The sequence below is a fragment of the Ambystoma mexicanum genome, chromosome 12 (genome assembly GCF_040938575.1).
Source record: "Ambystoma mexicanum isolate Mex_15411 chromosome 12, UKY_AmexF1_1, whole genome shotgun sequence".
NCBI lineage: Eukaryota > Metazoa > Chordata > Amphibia > Caudata > Ambystomatidae > Ambystoma > Ambystoma mexicanum.
In genome coordinates this window covers 1,234,388,893-1,234,412,809 of record NC_090936.1, presented here as the reverse complement: position 1 = coordinate 1,234,412,809, position 23,917 = coordinate 1,234,388,893, and the positions used below count along the sequence as shown (strand labels likewise).

Here is a 23,917-nt window from a genome sequence, read left to right as displayed (position 1 = left end):
CATGGAGACAGAGGCATAACGAATGCTCGTCCTCCTTGAAAACATTCTGAAGCTGGCATCGAGGGCAGGTCCTGAACAGCTTCCCGGGCGTCGAGCTTCCTTTATCCTGGGCCATGTCCGGGGTAGGCCTCAGAACTTCTGGAATCCTCCAAAAGCGTAACTCGACGAAATCTTCACCCTTGAGGGGGCGTAGAAAACTCTGAAACGGATCCCCGTTGATCGGATGTAGAAACAGTGGAGCTTGAGGCTCTATTTAACCGAAAAATGAGAAAAATCTCCTGAAAAAGCGCAAACGCCCAGCAAAAGCTCGAGAGCTAAGCACGAGGACTCCCAACACTTGAACGTGCGGTAAAAATCTGAGGATGGCTGCCAGAAGTGGGGCTTAGGGAGAGGGCAGTCATTGGCTGGGGGCAATATGACCCAGAGACCAGTGATCGGTTACTACTAAGAAAGACAGATCAGAAACTAAACTGATACTGATTTTTTTCTATACCGAGGATTCCCGGCCTGACGACGGGGAATATTCATGAGCATGTGAATCCATGCCAGACCCCATGCTGGAGAAGTTACTTACCTGTAACTGTTGTTCTCCAGCATGGGTCTGGCATGGATTCACATGCTCATGAATACTCCCCCGTCAGGCTCGGAATCCTCGGTAAAGAAAAAAAATCAGTATCAGGTGCGTTTCTGATCCGTCTTTCTTAGTAGTAACCAATCCTGGTCTCTGGGCCATACTGCACCCAGCCAATGACTGCCCTCTCCCTAAGCCCCTCCCCTGGCAGCCATCCTCAGATTTGGTAGCACATAAAGGGGCAGTATGTCCAAGTGAAGAGCCGCAGAGGGGAAGGAGGTAGGGTTCGCATGTGAATCCATGCCAGACCCATGTTGGAGAACAACAGTTACAGGTAAGTAACTTGTTCCTTCTCCAGCATGGATTCACATGCTCATGAATATAAGAATACATAGCAGTGCACACATGCACGACCACGGGATGTGGCAAGGCTCAACATTAAGCATTACATAACTCAACATTAAGCATCTCTCAACTCCTCACCAGGCCCACCTTCAGCCGAACAGGTTGCGCAGCACAGCTTGGCCGACTCTTGACTCCTCCCTGGAATCCCGGTCGACGCAGTAGAATCTCGTGAAGGTGTGCGTCGACCTCCACGTAGAAGCCCTAGAGATGTCCAGCAGGGGTACACCAGACAAGAACGCTGTGGTAGCAGCGATCACTCTGGTCGAATGGGCTCTCGGACAGCCGGGCAGCGGTCGGTTTGCCAACCGGTGACAGTGCATGATGCAGCCGGAGAGCCATCTGGAAATGGAAGCCTTCGAGAGGGCCTTCCCTTGATTCACAGGTCCAAAGTTCACAAACAGTTGTGATGTCTTCTGAAAACTTTGTGCGGTCCACGTAGAACTTCAGCGCTCTGGCTACATCCAGCGAGTGCAAAGTCCTCTCGGCCGCGACGAAGGCGACGGGAAGAAAACTGGTAACACCAAGGGCACCTTGGGTATGAAGGAGGGGTGCGTCCTCAGCACCACCCTAGTCTCGTGAAAAGTCAAGTATGGAGGCTTGCAGGATAGGGCCTGGATCTCTCCCACTCGTCGTGTGGAGGCGATGGCCACAAGAAATGCTGTTTTCCACTACAGGAACTTCAACAGTGCCGAATGCAGTGGCTCGAAGGGCGCCCCCATGAGCCTGGTCAGCACCACGTTGAGCTCCCACGCCGGGGCTGGAGCCTTCAAAGGTGAGAATGAATGGAACAGTCCCTTCGGAATATCGTACCCTCCAAACTCTAGTGCCTAAGGAGCCACGCCTGCAAGTTCAGCGACCCTGGGTCTTGGAGGATGGCGCCTCCTTCCCTGGAGAGAAGATCTGCGTCCGTCGGTAGCTTGACTGGAGGAGACACTGACAAGTTCTGAAGGTCCGGAAACCAGATCTGCCTCGGCCACGCCGGTGCGAGGAGGATCATCCTGAACCAGGACCTCTTGAGTTGGTTGACGAGTCGCAGTAGCAACGGCAACAGAGGGAACGCATACAGAACAGGCCGTCCCAGGGGAACGAGAAAGCATTGCCCATGCTCCTCGGCTGGGGAAACCTGCTGGCAAACCTCTAGCACATGGAGTTTGTCACCGTCGCGAACAGCTCGATCTTGGGTTTGCCCCATCGTCGGAATAGCCGATCCACTTGGTCCCGACGCAGTTCCCACTTGTGGCACGAGCGCAGCTCCCTGCTGAGCGAGTCAGCGATGGTGTTCTTTATCCCTGCTAGGTGGAAGGGCATCAGAAACATCCCCTGGGCAACGGCCCAATGCCACAGCTCCTGGGCCTCCTTGGATAGGGCCGGGGACCGGTTTCCTCCCTGCTTCCAGATGTAGAACATCGTGGTGGTGTTGTCGGTGAAGATCCTCACCACCTTGTCCTTGAGGGACGGGAGAAACGACCTGAGAGCCCAGAACACTGCTCGGAGCTCCAGGATGTTGATGTGGAGTGACCTTTCCTCTGGGAGCCAAAGGCCAGCCTTCCAGGGAGGCATCCGTCGTCACAGTCTCCTGGTGTGCTGGGGTCTGAAAGTCTGTGCCCGCCGCGAGATGCGTGCGGGTGCCCCACCACCGAATTGTTTGGCGGAAGACCTCGTTGAGTGCGATCTTGTCTTCGAAGCTGCCCGCCGCTTGCATCCAACGGGTGTCGAGGAACTCTTGTGGTGCGCGCATCCGCAGCATGAATAGGCGCACCAGGTAGATGCAAGAGGACATCATGCCGAGAAGGGACTTGATGGACCTCACCCTGGCCACGTCCTTGGCCAGCAGGCGCTGCATTTTGCCCAGAATGGCCTTTGTCCTGTCTTCCGACGGAGACTCCAATCGTGCCACTGTATCGAGCTTGGCTCCCAAAAACAGTGCGACCTGTGATGGAATCAGGTGGGATTTGGGAAAGTTGATGGAGAATCCCAGATCCATGAGCATTTTAACGGTCTTCTCTGTGTGCTCGACGGAGAGCTCCCTTGTCCTAGCTCGGATGAGCCAATCGTCCAAGTAGGGGTAAACGTGTATCCCCTGCAGGCGCGCCGCCACTGGTGCCAGGCACTTGGTAAATACCCTGGGCGCCGACTTCAATCCGAACGGCAGGGCCTTGAATTGGTAGTGCTGTCCTGAACTACGAATCTGAGAAACATTTGGTGTCCTTTTAGAATGGGGATGTGGAAGTAAGCATCCTCCAAGTGCAGCGACGATAGGAAGTCGCCTTCCTCCAGCTGTCCCAGCGCGTGCTGGAAGGTGACCATCCGGAACTTCTGGGCCTTGATGTATTTGTTTAACCAATGCAGATCCAGGATGGGGCGCCAACCGCCTGTTTTCTTTCTGACGGGGAAGAGTCTCGAGTATACTCCGGAGCCCCGGAGCCTCTTCGGGACGAGCTCAATGGCACCTTTCTTGAGCATCGCCCTTACCTCTAACAGCAATTGAGGGACGTGATTTTCCTTCCTGGCCACGGGAGGAATGCGGGGGCACTTCAGAAATTCGAGAGTGTGCCCGTGGGCCAGGGCATCCAGCACCCAACGGTCGGTGGCGATGGACTCCAACACGCTGATGAATTTCGCTAGCCGGCCTCCCACCGGGGTGCTCAGTTGGGGGCCCGACGCCACGGCCCGTTCAGTCCTGCTTGGTAGCGGCCTTGCCACCCTGGCCTCCCTAGCGACGGCGACGAGATCCTCCTGACTTGCCGCGCCCTCTGTAGGCCTCTTGCGACGAGGAACGGGCTGCCTGGCGGTACATAGAGGAGCCACCGTCGAATCCTTTGGAGGCACCTTACTTGCCTCTGGAGTTCCGAAAGGGCGGCCGTCGTTGCTGTAAAGCTCCCAAGGCCCGAGCCATCTCCGTGTCAGTCTTGATGGCCGGAAGTGACTCATCCACTATTTTCCCAAACAGGTTGTTCCCGTCGAAGGACAGGTCCAAAACTCTGGTTTGCACGCCCTGGCGGAAATCTGTTGCCTTGAGCCATCCCTGCCGTCGCAGGCAAACACCGTTGCCCAACTGGTGGAACCCGGTGTCCGCGATGTCCATGGCCACCGTTATGGCGTGGTCTGACGCCACCTCACCTTCCTGCAGGATCTCCAGGGCCTCTGTCGTCCGGTAGGAAGTCCAGCAGGGGAGCGATCTTGTACCACAACTCCCTGTCGTAGCGGGCCACAAATGCTAGGGCGTTGGCCGCCTTGTCATCGCCGCGGATGAGAGGACTCGTTGTCCCATGGCGTCCAGTTCCTTTCCCTCGCTGTCAGGTGGGGAGGATGAAGTTGAAGCCGTCGCCCCCGCCGCTTTCTTCTTGGCTGCCGCTGAGAATCGAATCCGGGGTAGGCTGTGCCCGAAGGCACAAAGGGGCAGAATCGGGGACCCGGGACTACTTGTACCGATCCCCTCTTGGCAGGCGTCGTGGACAGGTTCTTCAGGAGGGCAAGTCCCTCGTCCCAGATGTCGTCAAGCAACGGCACCGCGAGGACCGTCTTCCTCTTGGCCTTGTGCCGTTGACAGAGGAAGCCTTCCTTCTTCTGTTCCTCGGGGCAGAGCTGGAAAAGCTTGGATGCCCTGGCAAGCATGGCATGGAAGGAGCACATTTCGTCAGGCGGGGAGGCCCGAGGGGGTGGTGATGCAAGGCCCATCCTGTCGTCACCACCATCATCATCCGTCCCCGTCGTGGCCGTATCTGTTCCTGTGTCCTCCCTAGGATCAGGGGAAGGAGATGAGGGCTGAGCGGGCCGCAAGGGCTGGAAGGGCGGGGGGGATGAACTCTCCTCAGTTTGCTTGGAGGGCTTCCCGATGGGCCCGGGTCTGCTGGGTCGTCTGTTGGGGGTAGAGGCAACCTCGTCCTCATCTCCGTGCATAAGGTTTGGATTGCCATCAAAATGGCTGCCGAGTTGTCCTGAGGCTCGGGCACTGGTTGCGACGGGCGCGTTGGTTGCTCCTCCTCCCCGGGAGCCTCGTCAGCGCCACCGTCGCTCTCCTCGTCCACCTCCCCTGGGACCAGACCTCCTCAAACCTCTTGTTGAGGCCCTTCGAGACTTCAACCAGCTCCTCCTCAGAGGCTGTATCCGTGTCCGTAATGGCCACTGCCCCCCCCCCTTTTTCCACCGGGTTCTTCACGGGGGTCTTATCAATGGGCTGAAAAGAGGATTCCCTCCGCGGTGGCAGGGAAACTCTGGGCCCCGAGGTCACCTCTACTGGTGTCGCCTCCACAGGCTTTGCCAGGGCCGCCACAACGCCCTCGATAGAGGCCTTAGTCGGGTGAATCAAGGCTTTCACCACCTTGGGCGCGCTTGAGGCCTTCACCTTGCGGGGAGGGTCACTGCCTCGCTCCCCCTCGGCTGACTCCTTCGAGATCGACCGGGACTTCTCCAGAAGCTTATCCGGGTTCTCAGACTTTCTCTTCCCCGAGCCAGAGCGTTGGCTCGTGGTTGATGGCGTTGGTGAAAGTGCGCCCTGTCTGGCAGCCAAGGAGCCCGACCCTTCGGCGCTCCCGGACTTGCGGTGCTTTGCCTTCTGTTGGGCCCCCGTCGCCGGAGCGCCCTCAAAGGACCTAGAAGACCGCTCGGACCTCTTCTCACCTGCTGGGCTCTTTCCTTCCAGCCAGTTGGTGAGGCGGATACGCCGATCATTCATGGTCCGCTCCGACAGGTTCTTGCAAAACACACAGTCCTTCTCCATGTGTGTTTTGTCTTCGTGAAGGCAGTAGAGACATCTTGAATGCTCATCCTCCTTGAAAACATTCTGTAATCCGCATCCAAGGCAGTTCCTGAACAGCTTGGATCCGAGCGTCGAGCTTCCCTTGTCCTGTGCCATGTCCACGGGGTAGGCCTCAGATCTTCTGGAATCCTCCAATAAGCGTAACTCGATGAAAACTTCGTCCTTGAGGGGCGTAGAAAATTCCGAAACGGGTCCCCGTTGATCGGAAGTAGAAGCGGTGGAGCTTGAGGCTCGATTGACCGAAAAAAAGAGATTAAACTCTTTGAAAAAAATTGCAAAATGCAGTAAAAGCTCGAGAGCTAAAGCATGAGGATTCCCAACACTTGAACATGCGGTAAACATCTGAGGATGGCTGCCAGGGGAGGGGCTTAGGGAGAGGGCAGTCATTGGCTGGGTGCAGTATGACCCAGAGAAAAGTGATTGGTTACTACTAAGATAGACAGATCAGAAACGAAACGGATACTGATTTCTTTCTTTACCGAGGATTCCCAGCCTGACGACGGGGAATATTCATGAGCATGTGAATCCATGCCAGACCCCATGCTGGAGAATGCAGCAACGACCTATGACAAATTTGGTCTAGCTGGTGTGATGAATCCAATGGAGTCTTCACAGATTCCGCAATGGTAACCTCCTCCCATGTGGCCAGGGGACCACAGTCGCTACCTGATCCTGACCCTGGGCGTGGTTATATGAGTGAGGATCACACAGGAAGAGACAACTACCGGGGAGATATTATGACTTCATTGGAGGAGTCAAAGTGTTCCTCCCTTTCCCCCATGACAACCCCCCTAAACCCCAAAACCTCAATGACCTATTGTCAAATAACGATTCAGAGGGCAAGAGTTTATGCAAAGTGACAGGAGCTCCAAGTACAACATGCAGACTAGTTGTTTTCCCGAACCTGCAATGAGCAGGACATTTAAAAATAGCAACCGCACTATGGAGCAGGGGCGTGCAGCAAGCAGTGCAGAAGGAGACGGTGCCATCCATGCAAAGGCTATTGAGCGCGAGGCTCACCGAGAAAGCCGGGGACGCAGAGAAGGCCATCAGGACAGACGCTGTGTATGAGCGAGGAAGCAGTGGAGACGCCAGGGGCTGTGCAGAAGGTCCTGGAGGTCAGACCACTCAACAGGACAGCCGGCCTCACTCCGGGCCACGAGGGAAAGCTGGCTGGTGACCGTGGAGCCACGCTGGATACCGGAGAAACATCTACACACTCCAAACGGGAAGACGGGTGGAGAAGCCATACCGCAGAGGCGCGCGTAACATCAGACATGCTGGAAGAAACCAGTGAGTCTGCCCAAAGCAGCTGCGGACCCCGGGGCTTTCCGACAAACACGCCAACAATTGATTGAATGGTAGAAGATTGCTAATGCAAGATATATGTTTGGTTGTAAGTGTGAGGGTCAGTATAGGTTGTTTTGGATACAAGGAGAGGAAAGATCATCTTTAGAATAGGGCTAGAAAAGCATTGTTCCAACCCATTTTTATTTAATAAAAATGTCTTTAACCAAGAATACAACAAGCTTGTGTCTGTCTCATTTCTGACCCCTCACACTGGGCACATAACGTTCGCCTACTTACACCAGACTAAGCCACAGCACCCCTGCCATTAAAATACAGTGACGACCTATGACACAACTGAGTCCAGCTGGACACATAACGAGTCTCGTGCACTCACACACTCTCCTGACATCCCTCAGCACTCGTCCACATGCCTGATCTCTGGGGTTGCTTACAGGAGCCTGGCCAGCCCACTTAATTACTGATCTTGGCCAAAAAGCACACACGCATTCTAAACATCTATGAGAATTTCCCATACTTCCCAAAATCGCATTGAGACTATAGCAAGGCACTATATAAATGACGACTACAATTACAATACCCAACACTCTAGCAGAGGAAACACTTGCACATATAGCAGCAGTGCAGCATCTTAACAGAAGCAAACATAAGCACAAAAAAGTACATAGTAATACTCAGCACGTACATACATACAAAGCTGATACCCAACACCCCAGCAGAGGAAACACGTGTGCATATAGCAGCAGAGTAGTACTTTATCAGAAGGATACATAAGCACACAAACCTACACAGTAATACGCAGCACATGCAGATGTACACAAGGCTACGGTCTAAAACAACAACAGTGATATACTTACACAAAGCTGCTAGGGCTGTTTGTGATGAGAAACATTTTCTTGCCATGGCTGGCTAGTTTTGCCAAAACAGCACGGGTTTGTTCGCCGTAGCATATGAACCTTTCTGAGTAAAAATAAAAAATGTTTACAACTTTGATAAACCACATGTAAAAGGTTTAGGATGCCTACAGAGCAGGAAATCTCGGCTTTACAGTTCTAGGGCGAACACATTTCCTGAGCAACACAGAAGCGTCTCAAAGGACATTTGTTAGGCAGAAACCTGTGCAGTTCCCTTAGGGATCACTGCAAAAGATTTAGGACTACAGGTGTTTGGCAGTAAACCCACTTGGTAGCAGTCTGTACACTGCCACCAGCCAAAACTCGATCAGGGGGACGGAGACATGCCCCCCTCGAACAACAGACCCCGGGGCAATTGAATTGCCCCGGCCAGTACGTCCACAATATGATGGTTTGTACTGGTTTCTGTTCATAATTTGGGACTAGTAAAGCCAACAGTGACTTTACATGCCCTGGGAGACAGTCAGTACCAGGGTATGGAGTCTATGTTGGGGGGTCTCTACGACACCCCTGGTATACGGCACGGGGGGTGCTGGGTAACCCACATCAAAAACACATGAGACCCTATGGAGTAAAAGACCCCATAGCCCATAAAACACATGGAAAGGTAAAGGAACACCTCAAATCATGTCTAAGAGTGGGAGTAAGAGAGTCTCACTTTTAGCAGGAGAAAAAAATAAACCCCAAAAATCCAGCAAAGCTGCTGGGGGACTCACTAGGTTTGGGAAATTAGCCTTTACAGAGAATTCTCCCTAACAACATTCATACGAGTGAGCCCGCTGCAGGCAACATGCATTTTATTCCCCAAAAAGTCAACCGAATTGAATGAGGAAAAAGTGAAACTGCGCAGACTATGTTGCAAAGAGAAAAGGGGCTTTTTTGGAGGGATAGTTATTGTGATGGAGGTTGAATAGAAGTCACACAAGTCACAGTTCAAAACTTGCATTAACCCTCTGTCGGGGTGGATCCAAATGACGCTCGAGGGGAACAAACTAGAAATAATAAGGGTAACAGTAAGGAAAAAAAGCATGCATGAGTCCACAGAAAGTGTCTCAAGGGCCTACCTATGGGAATGCTATTCATCCCCAGGTGTTACACTTCGCCATCGCACTCGGCCGTTGCATTCCTTCACCTCATATGGTGGCAAGACTGTTTCCTTCACCTGTAACCCTTCCCCGGGATGTGCAGCATTATGTTGCTCCCTTCTTTTCTCGGTGGAAGCTACATGGGAATCAGTGATTTGTGCATCCTGGACTACATTACCCATGCTGCCCGGGGTTGCATGATACCACTGACAGCTCTCATCATTACGGCGCTCCACCTACAAAAACAGCCGTAACTCAGGAGTCGTTGCTTCTATTTGAAGTTACTCCTGTGAAGTCACGTCTTCATTACTCTGACCCCTTTTTGAGTTCGCTATTTGATTTCTTTTGTACCAGATCCTTTTGCCTGCCATACGGACTCCTTCTGGCTCACCCTTGTCCTAGTTTCTGCTCGCTGCTCATTAGACCCTTGGCTATACTAACGGAACTGCTCTGCCTCGTGATTTTGGCTCATGACTTTCTATATTGGTTATTGACTTGGACCGCATCCTGGCTTTCCGTACCTCGCCTTGTGAAGAATAACTTACCTTGCGGTCTTCTACTCGCAGCGACTGCCTCCTGGTCTGATGCGTGGTGTAGCCCCGCCCACCTCTCCAACTACACGCCGCCTTCCTCTCTCGCTGCACTAGGACCTCATATGTGAACAACTAAGTTGAACCAATTCCGTAACTTACCTTCTGATTTCCTTGTTTCATGTCAACGATTCTGGGGAATTGCTACAAATCTAGAGACTATATTTGTCCGCTCCTTACCATATACTTACATACTGGTGACCAACACCCTCTACCTGCAAGTGCACTAAGGACGCTCTGCTGTGCATGCACCAACCCGGATCTAGAGCGCTCCTCGTGCCGTTCGGGGGTAGTAACAACCCTTTCTTATTTTGTCCCTGAGGTTTTTCCAAGAAGACATATCCAGTACATATAGTGGTAAGAACAACCTCGGGATAATAGGGGTAACTACTGAATAGTCATTTGGGTATTATATTACTGCTTTATGTTGTAGATAAACCTTGGTCTGCTTTTCTGATACCCATCCAGGGAGAATCCATCAGGTATAACTTAGAAGGGGGTTGATTGTTTCTTTAGTCTTCCACTTGTTACTCATGGTCTTTTCTTGCCTTACAGCTGGCTCCGTGGTGGTTCGTTCTGCCCGCTCATTTGAGTGATCGGGTCCTTGTACTGTTACACCTACGGTAGAGGATCATATCATTAAAAATAGTTTATTCCCTCAGAGAGGAGGCTTGGGTGGAGGCTCCAACCCAAGCTCCTCAATCAAACCCCGAACAATACAGACATGGTCTCCGGTTCCTGGTTTCACTGTACGATGAGTGACACCAGGGCTCCCTAATTAAATATCCTTAACAGTCCCATTCCCAGGGAGAAAGCACCCCGCTTGCTTCTTGGCAATTGCAGTCCTAAGGTTATAGTGCTTTGCTCTCTTGTTGGTACTTGCAGTCCTAAGGTTATAGCACCCTGCTTGCTTCTTGTCAATCGCAGTACTAGGTTTATAGCACCCTGCTCACTTCTTGCCAATCTTGACCCTAGGGTTCTAGCACCCTCCTTGCTTCTTGGCAATTGCAGTCCTAAGGTTATAGCGCCCTGCTCGCTTCTTGGCAATCGTGATCCTAGTGTTAAGGCACCCTGCTCGCTTCTTGGCAATCACAGTACTAGGGTTATAGCACCATGCTCGCTTCTCTGCAATCTCGCTCTTAGGGCTATGGTGCCCTGCTCGCTTCTTGGCAATCTTGAACCTAGGGTTATAGTGGCCTGCTTGCTTCTTGGCAATCACAGTCCTAGGGCTATGGTGCCCTGCTCGCTTCTTGGCAGACTCAGCCCTACCATTAAAGTGTACTGCTTGGCAATCTCGTCCCAGGCATATAGCACTCTGCTCATTTCTTGTCAATCGCCTACCAGCAAGTGCTTCCTACCCCGCTGGTTTGGGTAATTGTCCAGTCTAGATATTGCCATAAACACCCACCAGCCATTGGTCACCCTGCTGGTCCAACTTCAAGGACTTTCAGAATTGCCAGAAGATCAGAGTCTCTGATCTTCTTGCAAGGATAAGCTCTAGGGGCCAACAAGGTACATTTTCTTCATATACTTTCAACCCTTGGTCACGCTTTCTTGCAGCCAGGGACATTGAGTGGAGGAAGTGTCTATGCTTTCCCAGCAGAACTCCCTCGGTGGGCGTCGCTCTTCCGTGCCCCTGTCCTCCAGCTTCCATTCTTTCCATTTGCTAATCTTCTGTTCATAGCCCAGCCTGTGATCTCTGATCAAGGGTTCCGAGTTCTTTCATAATAGTTGGTTTACCCAATAAAGGCTCTTATTGATTGATATCCTGATCTCCCTTTCTCCCTGCAGATGATGGATAATAACCCCTTATCGCTGGTTTCCTTTAAAATATTTTCTCCCTTCTACTAGGCTTATCTGCCGTAGCCAATGATTCTGTCCCTGTTGATAACAAAGAAACTAGGGCTGGAACAGCAGCGGCCATGGGTGTAGAGGCCCCATCACCATTTTGAAATCAGACAGAAGTGAATCAGCAGTCTTGGAGCAATTACTGGTTATAAGAAAACATTTATGACATGATCTTTGATAAAACCATATTTATTGCAGTCCAATGAAAGAAATGTCATTGCTAGTTGCTTCCTCAGATGGAGTTTGCAATGACCTCCTCTTCCTCCAATAGTATTGATGCAGTTAGATTCATCACACGTCATTCAGAAAGACATGGTTGTGAAAATCCTTATAAACATTGGCACCTACTAAACATTGCTCCTATAGTTTCCCAATACATAGGGGATGTCGGGGTGGTCGAATTTGGTCCCAATGTAGAAAAAAGGTGTGTGCTGCGCGCGTCATATTGATGGCTTGGGTAGATGCGATGTTGGCACAATGATGCAATTTGGTATAGATCTATAATAGTTAATTGGGATGGGATAAGTAATTATTAGTGTAATTTTGTGTGTAGTTGATACATTTTAGAATTGCATACATGAATGCTTCCCTGAAACTTGAGAAGAACCATCTCTGGTTCCGGAAGCACCTCAAAACCTTCCTCTTTGCTTCTGCTTTCTCTCTCCCTCTCCCCTTCTAAATCACTGAAACTGTACTGAATCAGCAACTGGGCCACTCACCAATCTCGGTCCTTGGCCCAGCCACTCTCCCCTGCACTGCCTTCCTGGCAATTCCTGCACTGCGGGACTGTCTCTGTATCCCTACAGCCCCCATTCCCAGCACTTGTCTGCACTTATCTTGCACTTGCCACCAGCTGGCCCTTATTATTTATCTTGTTCATTACTAATCCTGTACTGCACTTTCCCCTCTCCCTTTCCCCCTTGCACTTTTCCCGTCCCCCCTACCCATGCACTTGCGCGATCTGAATGACACCTGGCCTAGTAGGATCGTTGTCTGTCTCCCCTTGTTTCCCCCCTCCCTGCCTCGTCGTGCCTTGAAACACTTGTGTATAGGCGCGTTACAAATGCCATATCATAACATAATGTCAAATATGTGGGTAGAGTGCAGACACAATGTAGTTGGGCAGCGTGCAATTTAGTGCATAAAGATGGGAGGCGAGGAGCGTCTTATGAACACGCGAGAGACGAGATCCGTGGATGGGGAAGCCAATGTGAGGGGATGTAGTGGTCCTGAACACATACACATACATGACATACATGCAGTTTTCAAGGGAGATGTGTTTGGGACATTTGGGGACCAGGGGGCGCATGGTGAATATATGGGTAGATTGTGCACCGCAAGTCCATCATAGCGGAGGTTTACGTAGGGTGCAGAAGCCTGGGTAAGTGCCCCGGAGAGTTGACTGTGCACATTCAACTGCATTCAACCAGCTGTGATTATATCAAATGGTCATTCGCATTCAGGATGAAATATAGTGCTTGTGGGGCATAGGTTTACGACTTGATGCTGTTGTGGATTAGAGATGTAATCTTCCTGAGAACATGGGAGCTTGTTATTCAGTGACCAGGGAAGTCCGGGCACATGGCAAGATCGACTTGGGGCCAGGTAAGAAACCAGGTACAAGAGGAGTTTAAGGGCAGAGGTGGCAAATGGTTTATGTGTTCCAATTAAGTTCTCAGGAAGATGACCAGGATGTGGGGCAGAGGCTACGTGGGCTGGAATGTCAGTTACGATAGATTAGCGTGTAACAAGATACACCAGTGACTCCAGTAAGACTGGGCAGATGAGATATTTACTGCTAGTTCAAAGGAAACATGTTTACTTCTCTCCCTCCTCATATTGATGAAGTGTTCTTGTAAAAGCCATGTGCATCACACCGGGGTTAGAGGTCCCTGACCAGATGGAACTTGCAATAAATTAGGATTGTTGTAGATGAATAAGTAACTATGTGATGATGTCATGATCAGCTATGGAAAGAACCCAAAGAGGGTGGACTTGTAAATATGAGCTAATGCAAATTAATTTTGAAGGGGATGGTGTTTAGATGGATGTATCCAAGGGGAGTGTGGGAACTTGAGGCAATTAGATTCCTTGTACATGATTAACCATTCATGTTTGGGAGGATGACTTTACAACAAAATATTGGGGAGTGTGTTAAAGGTTGCAACAATGTGAATTATGTGCAACCTTTGTGTGGTTTAAGGAGAATCAGGTTAGTTCTGACTCTAAGGCATTGTCTAGCCCCTCCCAGCCGTTTGTATACAATAAACTTGCCTTACTGACGATGCATGCACTGACTTCTTGAGAGGTGGGCTTAAGATGGACTGCTGTTGAATGGTAGATCTTAGGGCCACCGCCATAGCAAACCAAGTAAATCTGAGTCATCTCCTCGGAGGTGGTATCTGTCCATTATGGTTACCATGCCCCCCCCCCTCTTTCTCGTCCCGGGGTTTCATGGGGGGTCTTCTCGATAGGCTGCAAAGATGATTCCATCCAGGGTGGCAGGAAAACTCTAGGCCCGGAATTCGTCTCCAATGGGGTAGCCTCCACAGGCTTCGCAAGGGCCGCCACGACTCCTTCAAATCGAGGCCTTCGCTGGGTGAATCAGGGCCTTCATGACCTTGGGCGTGTCCGAGGCATTCACCTTGGGGGAGGGTCACTGCCGCGCCCACCCCCTTGGCTTTCACCATCGTGATCGACTGGGGCTTCTCCCGAAGCTTACCCGGGTTCTCCCGACTTCCTCTTCCCTGAGCCAGAGCATTGGCTCGTGGATGATGGCGTCGGTGACATTGCGCCCTGCCTGGCAGCCGAGGAGCCCGAACCAACGGCACTCCCGGTGCCCGGGACTCGCAGTGCTTTGCCTTTTCTTGGGCCCCCATCGCCGGAGCGCCCTCAAAGGTCTTAGAAGATCGCTCGGACTTCTTCTCACCTGCTGCTTGGCTCTTCCTCTCCAGCCAGTTGGCGAGTCGAGTACGACGGTCCTTCATTGTCCGGGCGGACATGTTATTACAGAACGCACAGTCCTCCTCCATGTCCGACTTGTCGGCGTGAAGGCATTAGAGGCACCGGAGTGCTCATCCTCCTTGAAGACATTTTGAAATCCACATCCTGGGCAGTTCCTGAACAGTTAGGATCCAGTAGGTGTCTAATCTCCTTTGTCCTGGGCCATATCCGAAACGGGGTACGCCTCAAAGGTCTTCCGGAATCCTCCAAGAAGTGTAATTCGCGAAAATCCGCCCTTGAGGGGCTTAGAAAATTCCGAAACGGGTCCCAATTGATCTGAAGTAGAATCGGTGGAGCTTGAGGCTCGATTGACCGAAAAAAAATAAGAGTAAACTCTTCCAAAAAACACAATACGCAGTAAAAGCTCAAGAGCTACAGGACAAGGACTCCCAACACTTAAACTTGCAGTAAAAATCTGAAGATGGCTGCCAGAGGAGGGGCTTAGGTGGAGGGCAGTCATTGGCTGGGGGTAGTATGACCCAGAGACCAGTGATTGGTTATGTTCACAAACGAAACTGAAACTGATTTTTTCTTTACCGAGGATTCCCAGCCTGATGACGGGGAATATTCATGAGCATGTGAATCCATGCCAGACCCCATGCTGGAGAAAAATGGGGACTTCAAATTTCCATTAACTGTGCATTGGGAACAGAGCCTGGATCCAACCACCTTAAAGAATCTTGAAAAATAGAGCTGCACGATAGAGGAGGTATTTGTGAACTCAATCTCCGGAAACAAGAAGCAGCAACAATGGTTTTGAGTGGACTACATTAAAAATGGTCCGGACAAAGACCATGCATTAAATGTGTTCTCATAACTAATATTTTTTCGAGGACTAATGGAACAATGATATCAATCAATAGCATATTTCATCAACTCCTTCATAAATATTCTAATTACAAAATCATTTGATTTTTTGATATTGCAACACTAGTATTATCTCTATTGGAAGTGAACATGGTTCACAGCTGGCAGAGTGTATATATAATACAATAAAAACCCATCTGAATACATCTTGAATGTGTTATCAAACATTTCTAGTTCATTGTACACAAGCAAAATGGGTGTATCTTTGAAGCAGTCATTAAAGATTTGTGATTACCAGTCGCTCATTTTTCCAATAATTGGGTCCATCAAGAGCATAAGTAGGATATAATGTTATCCTTAAACCTTTTTATAGAGACTACCACCTACAATATTGGCTTTCCTTTAGAATCCCTGAAAGAGTTGGCTTGCCAGCAGTCAAGGTCAAAATTATAACCTTACCTTATATAGCCTGAATCAGACACAATTAAAACAGGCTTATGGGGATCAATTTGTTTCAGTGACAGGAGAAGGTCTTGTAACTCACCAACCTGAGCTAATGTATCCCCTAATTGTTTTGTTTGGGTATCCTGGTGTTCAAACTCATTTTGATGGTCGAATCGCCCTTTTACAGCAACACAGTAGCAGTATACTTGGAGCGTGTTCCAACTGCCGGAACAGCACTTCCATCACAGTATAGTACGTTTGTAAACATCCAAAGCAGGATGCCTGGTACTGCCATATCTGCTTCCGTTGAAGAGACCATTCCAGTTCATACATTTGTTGAACCATAACTGATGCCGTCCCTCTCTCGGTAATTACGAGGTTAGAGGTAAAAAACAGTTTTTACCGGCATGGAGCAAATACCTTGTCCATGTAGGAAAGAGGCTGCTAACAGTGACCTATTACGAGTTGTTGTGCACAAGCGTAGCGGCATGCCAGTATCAACACTACCGGCATGCCGCTAAAGTCCGAAAAATGCCCCTTCACAGCATCATGGGAAGCGCAGACAGCACTACTGCCGCTGTCCACCTCTAAATAACGGGCCCGGCATCAATGGATACAGCATTAGCGGGTACCGCTAATAGCGGCCACCGCTATTAGCGGTCACCGCTAATAAGCGGAACCGGAAGTAACGTTGTAGCGCCGGAACGGGAAAGCGCACGGCGGCCATCTTTCAGAAACGCAATCCATTGCCATCCTCACTACACAGCACCAGGAGACTCATTTAGACATTAGAAACACATCCACACCACCAGCATCACGTCAAAGGCAGTGAAAAAAGGGGAATCCCAGCAGCGTAAGGAGCGGTTTTCAGAGGACGACTTCACAATGCTAGCAGACACGCTGGCTGAAAATGCTGAGGTTGTCTTTGCGAATGACGTCAAGAGAGCAGCCCCGCTCAAGAAAAAAGATCTGGGAAGAAGTAGCCTGTAAAGTGAGTGCAGTTGGGAACACCCCCCGCACAGTGAAGGACGTGCGTAAACGGTGGGACGACCTGCGCCTCGGAGTGCGAAACAGCATGTCGGCCAACCAGAGCCAGGACCTGGCGGTGGCCCTAGCTCGCCTATTAAACTCAGCCGATGGGAGGAAATGTGCGCCAGCACCATCGGCATTGACTCCATCGAAGGTGTGGGTGAGATGGAACATGGCGCCATATCATCCACCGATGGAGGCGAGTGTCCTAAGAAAACACTGTAATGCAAAGTATCATGATAGACCACCAATGTGACCGTGCCATGAGGCAATGCATGGCCCATTACAGATGCATGGACACATCCCTGCCTAGATGCGGTCCTCAGCACTGACACATCCACATGCATGCAGCATGCCAATGCCATACCTCAGACACACCCCACAAACATGGAAACGGCATTAGTCACACTGCACGCAGTCCACAACAGAAATGTATGTCACACAGCATACACCACCTCAAAGATGTGTGACCCTGACGTATGCCTGCATGCTCCCACCATATAGCAAGCAACCTGAATGTCAGAACTCCAATACCTAATCCCCTCTAATGTGTACAAAAGCAATAATACCAAAGTATGCATGATGCATGTTGAACCATCACTGATGCCGTCCCTCTCTCGGTACCCCAGAGGCTCAGATCCTGTCGGCGAGGCACGCGACTCAACGGCGCAGGCAACAACTCCCAGGAAGAAGGCCAGGGGCAGGGAACAAGGCAACAGGCCTTCGACATCAAAAGGCCCAGGCAAGCCACAACTGCCACAGAAGGGGAAGGCAGCACAGGATGCTACACTACTGGGGCAGCTAAGGGCCGCTGCCACTGCCACAGTCCCCACAACATCTGTATGCTCTACACAGGAGCCAATGGCCGATGGGGCCCTTTCAGCTGCCAACAGCTCTGTCAGGGAGGCGGCAGCCACAGCACCCCATAGCGACAAGGATGTCCAGGGCCGAGGCCAGGTGTGTGTCCGTGTGGAGGATGAGTCATTAGACTTACCTGCCACACCCAGTCCCCCGCCATCACCCCAGATCATTCATCACCACCAATGACAGCACACAGAACAGTCTGATGGGGAGCCAGGCCAAGGAAGCTTGAGCCCCACACAGGAGCCACTTGATTTTGGACATGTGCCACATGCAGCATCCACCTCCAATGGTGTCCGGGTTGGGGTGCAGCAAATGGCACAGACGGAGCAGCGCCAGGAGGCGCTGACAGGCCTAGTCAGACAATTGTCTTGGACGGTGCCCAGGCAAGGCTGGAGGGCCGGGACAACACTGCGTCCTTGAGACAGGCCATTGAGGCCAGCACAACTCTTATCTGCGAGGAGTTGTCTGCTGTTAGGCAGGTCCTTTGCCGTATAGCAGATGCCTTGGAGGCAGAGCGTCCTGCCCCGAGACTGGAGCAAGCGGGCACGGCCTCCTCTTCCAGCTCCACTCAGACCAGCCCCCTTCGCAGGTCTGTGCGCACCTTGCGGCGCTCAGACATGCCACCACCAGATGCGGGAATTGATCAAAAGTAGATGGGGCAGCCTGAATGTGGCAATTGATGCTGAATCCTGCAGCATTTGATTGGACACCATGTGTGGGGGAGTTGTGGGGGGAGGGGGAGAGGGTGTGTGGAAGATTTGTGGGGGAGGGAGAGGGGGGAAGATGGTGTGTGGGGGAGTTGTGGGGGAGGGAGGAGGGAGGGAGGGAGTGGGTGCGTTTGAGGTGGAGGGCATGAGCACTTTTTACTATTTTAATGTTTAATACACCCATTGTGTACCTGAAAAAAGAACTTGAGTGGACATTCCTTATTGTATATGTGTCATTTATTGGTCAACAGTGCATAGTGTACATGTACTCCCACACCCAGTGCCCTCAGTCCCACTTTCATGGCACCCTCTGCACCCATGTGTCTTAGAAATATTGGCCAATCACAGACTGGCGCACAGCACATCCCTCCTGTGCATCTGCATTGCGATGATGTGCGCCCACATCTTCTTCATCCTCTTCATCATCACCTGGTGGTTGCAGTTCAATGTCAGGGGGCGGGGGCACGTTCCGTCGGATACACATGTTGTGCAGCATGACACATGCCATGATGATCTTGGCCACCTTCTCATGGCTGTAGAGGAGTGCCCCACCCGACCGGCTGAGGCAGCAAAAACGTGCCTTCAACAGGCCAAAGGTCTGCTCAATGACCACACGGGTACGGGTATGGGAACCATGTAGTCCTCTTCGTGCCTGTTCTGCGGGTTCCGGACAGGGGTGAGGACATATTTTACCTTGCCTCAATGTGTGCAGTGCCATGGTCTTATGGTGTGGATTGCGTCTTCAAGATGATACACAGTGTACGCTGCCTTGATGCTGCTTATGCATTGTGGACGCATATCGCAGTGTTTGTGTTCTATATGTGATGTGTAGTGTTCTGTATGATTGTCTTACTGGCAGCGTTGGCAGTAGTCTCTGCATTATTAGGCTTTCAGCGCTGATTATTCCCATGGCGACATGCTGCACTACTTTGGTGGTGGCCCTGTGACAAGCAGTGGATTTCCTTGGTGGTTTTGTTTTGTGCACTCTCATGGATGCTTGTCCTGTGTAGCGATTTGCTGCAGACATTTACATTGTGTATACTCACAGCATGTTGCTGGATTGTGTTGCGGAGGGTGAGGTATGATGATGGGTGGTGCACGTGTTGTGGGATGTTGGGTGGTTGAAGGTTTGGCATGTTGTGATTGGTGTGCAGCTTCCTTCATTGCTATGGGGATTGGTTGTCATGTTCAGTTTGGGATGCTTTGGGGCACAGTGTTTTGGGATATGGACATCGTGCTGTCACCACAACAATGACACCATGGTGGTGTGTGCATCTCTCCCCTCCATTTCACTGTCATGTGCCTGTCATGCAACTTACCAAGCAGCCAGGCACGTTGTCCTGCATGTAGCTCCATTTAGCGTGAAGTTCCGCAGGACCATTGAGTCATGAGTTGATCCAGGAAATCGGGCACAACAATGTGTGATGATCTTGCTGGCGTCACATACCATCTGTACATTGAATGAGTGATATAGCTTACGGTTGCGGTACACCACCTCCCTTGCATGCAGGACCACCAATTCCACACGGGTGCAGTCAAGTGCACCAATACAATTTGGCATGCCAGCCAGTGCATGGAAGCCATCTTTCGTGTCAAAGATCTCCTGGGCAGTCCGTGGTAGGGATATGTAGTTCCTTGAGTTCTTCAGGAGGGCATCCAGCACTTGGCTCAGCATGCGAGAAAATAAGGGTTGTGATATGCATGCATGTGCACCACTGTGTGCTAGTAGGTGCCTGTGGCCAGGAAGTGGAGCACAGACACTACCTTCAGTAGAGGTGGGATGGCGGTGCGTATTTCAATCAGGCTGACAATGTCGTTGTTTATCATGTCCACAATGGTGGTGACGGTGTCCCGGTCCAGACGGTACAGGGTGTGGATCTGCTCAGGGTTAGGTTGAATGGACTGGCTCTGATGCTAGGGATTGGGGGCTGCCTGTGTGGTACCACTGGCTGCACTGGTGGGGCTTGCTGGGCCTGCCTCACCCTCCTTCTCCTCCTGTGTCTCCTCTGTGTTGCCTGTTGCTGGTGTAGCAATGCAAGCATGTCCTCCAGCCCCAGCATTGCTACTACAAGTGGAATCATTTTGGTGTGGTAAGGGGTGTGGTGTGTGGGTGTGCTCCTTATGTGCTGGGCCAGACTCCATTGCCACCACCTGTGCTGATTGTGTGCACCTGTGGCAGTTGGGAACACTGCACATTGCTGATTGCGGGTGGTTTGTGATGCCGGTATTGCGGCATCCCGGTATCCCCCATTGCCGCCTTCATGATGCCGGTATTTGCATGTCCGCTTGACTTGTGATGTCCTCCTGTTAGCGCCATCCCGCTATTGCCGGGCCCAAAGGCCGCGTGCCAGCGCATGCCGGTACGGGGGGCACGCTATCAGCGGTGGTGCTAATACCGGGTTGTCGAGTCGTAATAGCCCGGAGTGGTATGCTGTGTCGGTAATCCCTTACCAGCATCGTTTTGGCATTACCACCAAACTCGTAATGACCCACTAAGTCTTTATCTGTGTTTCGGTCATAAAGAGGACTGCTTTGAGTGATCTGTTGGTAGATATAGTGCAGGGTGCGTGTGTGCTCTGCCTTCCAGTCAGCTGGGTGGAAGTTGGGCTTCAATAAGTCATACAGTGGTTTCACTAATGCTGCATAATGCGCCACCTATGAGCGCCAACATTTAAAAGGACAAGTATCGCCTGTAACTGCGAGTGTGCACAGGCTTTGCAAGTGTGCACATTTCTCTAGGAATTGTGGAACACGTCCCCTTCCCTCATCAGATAACGAAAAAACCCCAGAAATATAATTTCTCTATGGGCTATTCTGTATTTCTTGAAGTTGAAAATGTAGCTTTTAGCTGCTAGTGTCCGAATGATTAAGTCCACCTCCTTTAAGTTTTCATTCAAGTCATCATCTGTGCAGCATATGTTATCCACATATGTCCAGCATGCCTGTATGCTTTCTAAGAGGGATTGTATTCTACTACAGAATAGCCCAGGACTGTTTTTGCAACCATGGGAGAGTCTCGCTACGCAACACTGTTTCCCCCTAAATGTTATAGCTGTGTATGTATAGCTCTCTGAATCCAAAGGTTGTGCAAAAAATGTATTCACCCTGTATATTACTCAGCCAGCCTGAACTATGCATGTTCTGTACAGCCTCTGTGTAGCGTGTATTGGTATTTAATATCCTAAAGTCAATTACCAGCCGATATGAACCAACTGGCTTAGAACTGTTTGGTTGAATAGCTGATCCAGAATTCTTTTCAAATGTGGTATAACCTGTGCGTTGATTGGATATTGTCTTTGAGGCTTTGGTATTGCAAACATTGACGTTTTATGTGTATGGCATTCTATGGGCCTCATCACAAGTTGGGCGAAGCTTTAAAAATGCAGCAGTAACGCTATTACCGCTGCATTACTGCTCCGCCCAACTATGAGTTGGGCAGAAAGTTGGAGATTTACCTCCAGCTTTTAACTGGAGGTAAATCTGGCCACTTTCCACCCATATAGCGCTGTGTTAATAGTGCTGAAAATGCCCCCTTGGGTCCAATTGACCCAATATGAATGGGGACTTACCGCCCGACCGCAAATTCGGGATCCAGCGCTAATAGAGCCAGATGGAGTTGCAATAATGCTATTTGCATTGGGTGGTATCCCGGCAGATTTACTGCTGGGATACCGGCCACTTGTGATGAGGCCCTATGTCATATCCTACATGATTCTTTTATAAGTGTGCTGCACCTAAAACAGCCCATGGGGCTGCATAGGGGTTCACTGCATGTTCCTTAACTTCATATGAAAAAACAGGTTTAATTACTTCCTCCCCCTAGGGTTTCCCTAACATAGCATGGCCAATCATGTTCTGCTAAAAGGCCATCCGGTGTTATATGCACATTATACCAAAAAAGTGCCACCATTTCCTTTGCATGTTCCCCTTCAAGTTGAATTGTAACTATATTCACCTTATTGTCCTCAACCACTTCTCCTGTGGGAGTAATAACCTTTACTTATGTAAGTATAAGTAGTGGAAATGTGATGCAAACACTTCTTGTGTCTTTCTTTAAATATGGAGACCTTTGTGCCAGAATACAATTGTACCACTAGCCAATACCATGGATCTTTAGTCACTGGTAATATCCTGCGAGTCAGGGTTAGAGCTTCTGCCATTGTCCACTCTTAAAGCTGCAGTTTGCTTCCTTTTTCCTTTCTTCTTCTACCTCCGGACGGGCTTCTGCTCTCCTGTGGGTGCCAAGCCCTATTTCTACTCTTTCTGTCAAGGAGAAGGATAGTTGTGTGGTTGCCTAAGCTGTACCCTATTCCTTAACTGATAAGATACTCTTTTCACCACTTCTGCCCGTGTAGGATCCCCTACCCCAACCAGCTTCTTGTATGGGGCTTGTATTGTATCCTTCTACAGATGTTGCCCCGCTGCAAAAGGTTTCCCTTCTTTGGCAGGGGGAATACTGGAAGCCTGGGTCCTTCCCTTTCTGCCTCTAGCTGAGAATGCATTTCTGCCTGGTTCCTGTCTGATACAAGTAGTATTAGTAGATCGTGCTCTTAGACAACTGAATGAGTTCAGTTTTCTCCTGGACCTTGGATTCACAAACTTTCACAAATACCTCTTTTCCAGACCTGGGGCTCGGCAATTATCGCAGTAGGCTTCTCTCAGACCTTGTGCTCACCAACTTTAACAGGTCACTGATCAGCTTTCCCAACAGGCCTCTCTCGAACCATGAAGTCGCAAACTTTCACAATAGGTCTCTTGCAGATGTTAGCGTCTGCAATTATCACAGCAAGCCTCTCCCAGACATCAGGTTTCAAAATCCACTCCCAATGGGTATTTTCCCCCCTTCATTCAGTGCCCTTTTCAGGCAGCAGATAGTGCGTCACCCTCCTGCCAAGGGTCTTCGCTGGTTAAGGGAACACATCCATTAAGGTTTCCTCCTCCTCAGCACAATAACATCTGAGTGGTCCTTCACTCTACAGCAGTCTGACCTCTCCTGAGAAAAAGCTTTAGCTTATCCCTCTCCAGAGCATATGCTGCAGATCGGCCCAGGCCTCTGCAACTCGTACATGGTAGTGTGGTCCCCATATATCCAGTGGTGGCTGGAAATGCATCTGCATCCCTCCAAGCGCACACTCCCTCTCCTTTTCCCCCCCTCTTTTACAGAGCTTCTGTGGAATGGGTACTTGTTTAGGACCTTTGGATTGGCAGGGACCATTGCAGTTTAATTTCAGGGTTTTTGATTAGTGGGTTGTTCGTACTTCCCTTGATATTTGAATCTCGCTGATGCTTTACACTGGCTAAATGAAAGACTTCCCTCACTATTGCCTTCCTGGTCTATAAGTGCGGTCTGGAACCTGGAGCTTCAATAGAAGTTCTCTGGTTCCTCATGGGATTCTCTCTGGAGTTCCACACGCTCCTGATGGTGAGTCGCGGCTTCTGAATGAAGGTCCACCTAACCGCGAGGACTGCAGTGGTCGAACACCTCAAATTGCACATTTAAGAATGTCATTGCTCCTTTTGTGAGGGCTTCACTCTTGCATCTCTCAACAATATGCTGTTGATTATGGGGAGCATTCTTTCATT

General features: G+C 50.4%; 1 protein-coding gene across 3 annotated transcripts in view; it reads right to left on the bottom strand.

The window, feature by feature from the left end:
• The window catches only part of NT5DC3 (5'-nucleotidase domain containing 3), a 1,183,405-nt gene that overhangs the window by 679,728 nt on the left and 479,760 nt on the right, over positions 1–23,917 (bottom strand). For all 3 annotated transcript variants that reach the window (XM_069629921.1, XM_069629920.1, XM_069629922.1), the window contains exon 8: positions 7,901–8,003. In XM_069629921.1, coding sequence (XP_069486022.1) covers positions 7,901–8,003 — 103 coding nt within the window. The remainder of the gene's footprint in view (positions 1–7,900; positions 8,004–23,917) is intronic.